The 7347-nt window shown below is 64.2% G+C and overlaps 1 protein-coding gene across 1 annotated transcript in view; it reads right to left on the reverse strand.

Annotated features, from left to right (window-relative positions):
• The window catches only part of G6PD (glucose-6-phosphate dehydrogenase), a gene marked incomplete at its 5' end in the record, with an annotated part of 16228 nt that extends 9897 nt beyond the window's left edge, over positions 1-6331 (reverse strand). Inside the window, 5 exon segments of the mRNA XM_051776486.1 lie at positions 1144-1269; positions 2024-2179; positions 3055-3272; positions 4772-4880; positions 6294-6331. Coding sequence (XP_051632446.1) covers positions 1144-1269; positions 2024-2179; positions 3055-3272; positions 4772-4880; positions 6294-6331 — 647 coding nt within the window.
• Positions 6332-7347: the final 1016 nt, after the last annotated feature.

The following is a 7347-nucleotide window of genomic DNA, read 5'->3' on the forward strand; positions in this document are numbered from 1 at the left end:
TTGGACCCCCATTGACCCTGGGGACCCCCCTGGGGACCCCCTGGGGACCCTGAGACCCCCATTGACCCCTGGGGACCCCCCTGGACCCTTGGGGAACCCCTGGGGACCTTGAGACCCCAATGGACCCCTGGGGACCCCCCTGGACCCTTGGGGAACCCTTGGGGACCTTCTGGGGACCCCCCTGGACCCTTGGGGAACCCCTGGGGACCCTGAGACACCCATGGACCCCTGGGGACCCCCCATGGACCCTTGGGGAACCCTTGGGGACCCTGAGACCCCCATGGACCCCTGGGGAGCCCCCTGGACCCTTGGGGACCTTCTGGGGACCCCCCTGGACCCTTGGGGACCCCCTGGGGACCCTGAGACCTCAATGGACCCCTGGGGACACCCCTGGACCCTTGGGGAACCCCTGGGGACCCTGAGACCCCCATGGACCCTTGGGGACCTGCTGGGGACCCTCTGGGGACCCTGAGACCCCCATGGACCCCTGGGGAACCCCTGGGCACCCACCTGGACCCTGGGGGACCTGCTGGGGACCCCCATAGACCCTTGGGGACCTGCTGGGGAGCCCCCTGGACCCCTGGGGACCCCCTGGGGACCCTGAGACCCCCATGGACCCCTGGGGACCCCAATGGACCCTTGGGGACCTGCTGGGGACCTCCATGGACCCCCCTGGACCCCTGGGGACCCTGAGACCCCAATGGACCCTTGGGGACCTGCTGGGGACCCTCTGGGGACCCTGAGACCCCAATGGATCCCTGGGGACCCCCCTGGACCCTTGGGGACCCCCTGGGGACTGTGGGACCTGCTGGGGACCCCCATGGACCCTTGGGGACCCCCTGGGGACCCTGAGACCCCCATGGACCCTTGGGGACCTGCTGGGGACCCCCTGGACCCTTGGGGACCCCCAGTAACCTCTGTGCCCCCCTGATGACCCCTTAGCTCCCCTGATGACCCTGCTGACCCCTGCTGACCTCTGGGACCCCCCGGGAACCTCTGTGCCCCCCTGTTGACCCCTTGGCTCCCCCGATGATCCTGGTGACCCCTGCTGACCCTGGTGACCCCTGGGACCCCCCTGGTGACCCCTGGGACCCCCTGGTGACCCCAGTGACCCCCTGACCCCCCGTGGTGGCCGGGGCTGACCGGATGATGCCGAAGTCGTCGAAGTAGCCGCCGCGGCCCTCGGTGCCGAAGGGCTCCTTGAAGGTGAGGACGACGCAGGCGACGTTGTCCCGGTTCCAGATGGGCCCGAAGATCCTGTTCCCGAACCTGGGCGGGCACCCGGGTCACAGCCTGGCACCCCAATGTCACCTCCTGTCACCCCAATGTCACCCACTGTCACCCCTGGGTCACCCGGGTCACAGCCTGGCACCTCCTGGCACCCCAATGTCACCCACTGGCACCCCAATGTCACCCCTGGGTCACCCAGCTCACACCCTGGCACCTGGGTCACCTTCTGTCACCCCAATGTCACCTGGGTCACCTCCTGGCACCTCCTGGCACCCACTGTCACCCCAATGTCACCCCACAATGCCCTTGATGTCCCCAATGTCCCCAGTGTCCCCAATGTCCCCCATGTCCCCCGTGCCCACCGTAGCACCACGAGGCTCTGCACCATCTCCTTGCCCAGGGAATGGTCCATCCTGTAGATCTGTCACCCCTCAGTGTCCCCAATGTCCCCAATGTCCCCATGTTCCCAATGTCCCCCCAATGTCCCCCCAATGTCCCCAATGTCCCCAACGTCCCCAATGTCCCCCAATGTCCCCCCAATGTCCCCAGTGTCCCCCAATGTCCCTGATGTCCCCGATGTCCCCGATGTCCCCAATGTCCCCCATGTCCCCCCGTGCCCACTGTAGCACCACGAGGCTCTGCACCATCTCCTTGCCCAGGGAATGGTCCATCCTGTAGATCCAATGTCCCCCCAATGTCCCCAATGTCCCCAATGTCCCCCAATGTCCCCAGTGTCCCCAATGTCCCCAATGTCCCCAATGTCCCCAATGTCCCCCATGTCCCCCGTGCCCACCGTAGCACCATGAGGCTCTGCACCATCTCCTTGCCCAGGTAATGGTCCATCCTGTAGATCTGCTCCTCCCGGAACAGGGAGCTCAGGTGCTCCGACAGCTCCTCCGAGGAGCGAAGGTCCCGCCCGAAGGGCTTCTCCACGATCACCCGGTTCCACCTGGGCAGGGGGACAGGGGACAGCTCAGGGGACAGCAGAGGGGGACAGGGGACATTAGAGGGGACACACAGGGGACAGGGGACAGCAGAGGGGACACACAGGGGACAGGGGACAGCAGAGGGGACACACAGGGGACAGGGGACAGCTCAGGGGTCAGGGGACAGCTCAGGGGACAGCAGAGGGGACAGGGGACATTAGAAGGGGACACACAGGAGACAGCACAGGGGACAGGGGAGGGGACAGGGGACATTACAGGGGACAGGGGGACACAGGGGGAGTCAGGGGACATCAGAGGGGGGTAGGGGACAGCAGAGGGGACAGGGGACATCAGAGGGGGGTAGGGGACAGCAGAGGGGACAGGGGAAACAGGGGTGACACGGGGACACAAAGGGGGACACAGAGGGACATGGGGGACACAGTGGGGGACACAGGGGGACACAGGGACACGGGGGCACACAGAGGGGGGCAGATGGACATGGGAGACACAGGGGGACGCAGGAGGACACAAAGGGGGACATGGGGACACAGAGGGGGTCCCCATCACTGACCCCTGTCCCATGCAGTGCTCCCGCAGGTTCCTGGTCACAGGTGTGTCCCCAATGTCCCCCCAATGTCCCCCCAATGTCCCCAATGTCCCCAATGTCCCCCCAATGTCCCCAATGTCCCCAATGTCCCCCCAATGTCCCCCCAATGTCCCCAATGTCCCCCCCAATGTCCCCCCAATGTCCCCAATGTCCCCCCAATCCCCCCAGTGTCACTGACCCCTGCCCCATGCAGTGCTCCCGCAGGTTCCTGGTCACAGGGGTGTCCCCAATGCCCCCCCAATGTCCCCAATGTCCCCAATGTCCCCCCAGTGTCCCCCCCATGTCACTGACCCCTGCCCCATGCAGTGCTCCCGCAGGTTCCTGGTGACAGGGGTGTACACGCTGGGGGGCAGGGCCAGGTAGAAGAGCCGGTGGGCGCGGGACCCCCCGGGCAGGGCCTGCAGGTGGGAGCTGAGGGTCCGGAACGAGGCCTCGTCCCCGTATTGACCCCGAACGAAGCTCTGCAGGGACAGGAACGACTCCAGCCGGGGCTCATCCTCGGGGGTCACCTGGACAGGTGAGAGACAGGTGGGACAGGTGAGATACAGGTGAGAGGGGACAGGTGAGAGGGGACAGGTGAGAGGGGACAGGTGGGACAAGTGAGACAGGTGAGAGGAGATAGGTGAGAGGGGACAGGTGAGACAGGTGAGAAGAAATAGGTGAGAGGGGACAGGTGGGACAGGTGGGACAGGTGAGAGGGGACAGGTGGGACAGGTGAGATACAGGTGGGACAGGTGAGACAGATGAGAGGGGATAGGTGAGAGGGGACAGGTGGGACAGGTGAGACAAGTGAGAGGGGACAGGTGGGACAGGTGAGAGGGGACAGGTGGGGACAGGTGAGACAAGTGAGACAGGTGGGACAGGTGAGAGGGGACAGGTGGGGACAGGTGAGAGGGGACAGGTGGGACAGGTGAGAGGGGACAGGTGGGACAGGTGGGCCAGGTCAGGTGGGACAGGTGAGAGGGGCCAGGTGAGAGGGGCCAGGTGGGACAGGTGAGATACAGGTGGGACAGGTGAGAGGGGACAGGTGAGAAGGGACAGGTGGGACAGGTGGGACAGGTGAGAGAGGACAGGTGGGACAGGTGAGAGGGGACAGGTAGGGACAGGTGAGACAGGTGAGATACAGGTGGGACAGGTGAGAGGGGACAGGTGGGCCAGGTGAGAGACAAGAGAGAACACAGTGCCAGGAGGGGCTTGTCCTCGGGGGTCACCTGAGCACACCTGAGACAGGTAAGAGGAGACACCTGGGGCCAGTTCACACCCAGCTTTAGGCCCAGGCTCAGCCCGGGTTCAGCCCAGGTTTAGCCCAGGTTTAGCTCAGGTTTAGGCCTAAACTCAGCCCAGGTTGAGACCCAGGTCCAGCCCAGTTTCAGGCCCAGGTTCAGACCAGGTTTAGCCCAGGTTTAGGCCCAGATCCATCCCAGGTTTAGGCCCAGATCCACCCTAGGTTTAGGCCCAGGCCCAGCCCAGGTCCATCCCAGTTTTAGCCCAGGTCCACCCCAGGTTTAGGCCCAGGCCCATCCTAGTTTTAGCCCAGGTTTAGGCCCAGGTCCACCCCAGGTTCAGCCCAGTTTTAGCCCAGGCCCACCCCAGGTTTAGGCCCAGGTCAACCCCAGGTCCAGCCCAGCTTTAGGCCCAGTTTTAGCCCAGATCCATCCCAGATTTAGGCCCAGGCCCAGCCCAGTTTTAGCCCAAGTCCACCCCAGGTTTAGCCCAGTTTTAGCCCAGGTCCATCCCAGTTTTAGCCCAGGTTCAGCCCAGGTTTAGGCCCAGGTCCATCCCAGTTTTAGCCCAGTTTTAGCCCAGTTTTAGGCCCAGTCCCACCCCAGTCCCAGCCCAGCCCCTGCCGTGTCCCACCTTGAGGTAGGGCAGCGTCTGCTCCCGGATCAGCTCCACCCCAGGTTTAGGCCCAGGCCCATCCCAGTTTTAGCCCAGTTTTAGCCCAGTTTTAGCCCAGTTTTAGGCCCAGTCCCAGCCCAGTCCCAGCCCAGCCCCTGCCGTGCCCCACCTTGAGGTAGGGCAGCGTCTGCTCCCGGATCAGCTCCACCGTCAGCGGCGACCGCGCGAAGCCGACGACCCGCGTGGCGTCCGGGAGGAGCCCGTCCCGGAACAGCCACCTGGGGGGACACCTGGGGTCACCTGGGGGCACCTCGGGGTCACTGACACCCCCCTGGGTCACCCGGGGTCACACCTGGGTCACTGACACCCCCCCCCAGGGACAGGGACAGTGGCACTGGGGAGGAGCCCGTCCCGGAACAGCCACCTGGGGGCACCTGGGGGTCACTGACACCCCCCTGTGTCACCTGGGGGTCACCTGTGTCACCTGGGGACACCTGGGGGTCACCTGGGGGCACCTGGGGTCACCTGGGGTCACACCTGGGTCACTGACACTCTCCTGTGTCACCTGGGGTCACCTGGGGGCCACCTGAGGGGTCACCTGTGTCACCTGGGGGACATCTCTGTCACCTGAGTGGACATCTCTGTCACCTGTGTCACCTCGGGGTCACCTGTGTCACCTGGGGTCACACCTGGGTCACTGACACCCCCCTGTGTCACCTGGGGTCACCTGGGGTCACTGACACCCCCTTGTGTCACCTGGGGTCACCTGAGGGTCACCTGGGGTCACACCTGTGTCACTGACACCCCCCTGTGTCACCTGGGGGGTCACCTGGGGACACCTGGGACACCTGGGGTCACACCTGGGTCACTGACACCTGTGTCACCTGTATTACCTTGGGGACAGGGTGGCTTTGATGTCCCCAATGTCCCCCCAATGTCCCCAATGTCCCCCCAATGTCCCCAATGTCCCCAATGTCCCCCCAATGTCCCCAATGTCCCCAATGTCCCCCCAATGTCCCCCAATGTCCCCAATGTCCCCCCAATGTCCCCCCAATGTCCCCCAATGTCCCCAATGTCCCCCCAATGTCCCCCCAATGTCCCCCAATGTCCCCCCAATGTCCCCAATGTCCCCAAACCCCCCCAATGTCCCCCCAATGTCCCCAATGATGTCCCCAATGTCCCCAATGTCCCCCAATGTCCCCCAATGTCCCCCAATGTCCCCCAATGTGTCCCCAATGTCCCCCAATGTCCCCCAATGTCCCCCAATGTCCCCAAACCCCCCCAATGTCCCCCCAATGTCCCCAATGTCCCCAATGTCCCCAATGTCCCCCCAATGTCCCCCCAATGTCCCCCCAATGTCCCCCAATGTCCCCCCAATGTCCCCAATGTCCCCAATGTCCCCAATGTCCCCCCAATGTCCCCCCAATGTCCCCCCAATGTCCCCCAATGTCCCCAATGTCCCCCAATGTCCCCCCAATGTCCCCCCAATGTCCCCCAATGTCCCCCCAATGTCCCCAATGTCCCCCCAATGTCCCCAATGTCCCCCCAATGTCCCCAATGTCCCCCCAATGTCCCCCCAATGTCCCCAATGTCCCCAATGTCCCCCCAATGTCCCCCAATGTCCCCCCAATGTCCCCAAACCCCCCCCAAATGTCCCCAAACCCCCCCAACCCCCCCAATGTCCCCATTACCAGATCGTGGGGTAAATTTTCTTCCGGGCCAGGTCACCCTGTGGGGGGAGGGGCCGTCAGAGGAGGGGGGAGGGGCCGTTGGAGGTGGGGGAGGGGTGATTAGAGATGGGGGAGGGGCCATTAGAGGAGGGGAGGAGCCATTGGAGATGAGGGAGGGGTTATGGGGGAGGGGCTGAAGTGAGTGGGGGAGGGGCCTTTGGGGGGAGAGGGGCTATTAGAGGGGAGAGGGGTGATTAGAGGTGAGGGACGGGTAATTAGAGATGGGGGAGGGCTAATTAGAGATAGGGGAGGGGTGATTGGAGGTGGGGGAGGAGCCATTAGAGGGGGAGGGGTGATTAGAGGTGGGGGAGGGGTGATTAGAGATGGGAGAGGGGGCATCAGAAGGGGGAGGGGCCATTGGGGGGGAAGGGACCATTAGAGGTGGGGGAGGGGTGATTAGAATTGGGGAGGGGGCATTAGAGGGGGAGGGGCCTTGGGAGTTGGGAGAGGAGTGATTAGAGGTGGGGGAGGGTTTTTTGGGGTGGGAAGGGGCTAAATTAAGTGGGGGAGGGGCCATTGTACGGGGGAGGGGCCATTAGAAGTGGGGGAGGGGTGATTAGAAGGGAGAGGGGCCATCAGAGGTGGGGGAGGGGTTATTAGAGATGGGGGAGGGGCCATTGAAGGTAGAGGAGAGGTTATTGGGGTGGGGGAGGGGTGATTAGAGGTGGGGAGGGGTTTTCGGGGTGGGGGAGGGGTTGAAGTGGGGGGGAGGGGCCATTATAGGGGGAGGGGCCATTAGAAGAGGGGGAGGGGTAATTAGACGTGCAGGAGGGGCCATTAGAGGGGGAGGGGCCTTTGGAGTTGGGGGAGGGTGATTAGAGGTGGGGGAGGGGCTGAAATGGGCAGGGGAGGGGCCACTGGAGGTGGGGGAGGGGCCACTGGAGGTGTGTGGGGTGATTAGAGGTGGGGGAGGGGCTGAAGTGAGTGGGGGGAGGGGCCATCGGAGGGGGAGGGGCCATCAGAGGTGGGGGAAGGGTCGTTGGAGGTGTGTGGGGTGATCGGAGGTGGGGGAGGG

The sequence above is a fragment of the Manacus candei genome, unplaced genomic scaffold (assembly GCF_025592945.1).
Source record: "Manacus candei isolate 608988 ecotype Guabito, Panama unplaced genomic scaffold, ASM2559294v1 h1tg000545l, whole genome shotgun sequence".
Classification (NCBI taxonomy): domain Eukaryota; kingdom Metazoa; phylum Chordata; class Aves; order Passeriformes; family Pipridae; genus Manacus; species Manacus candei.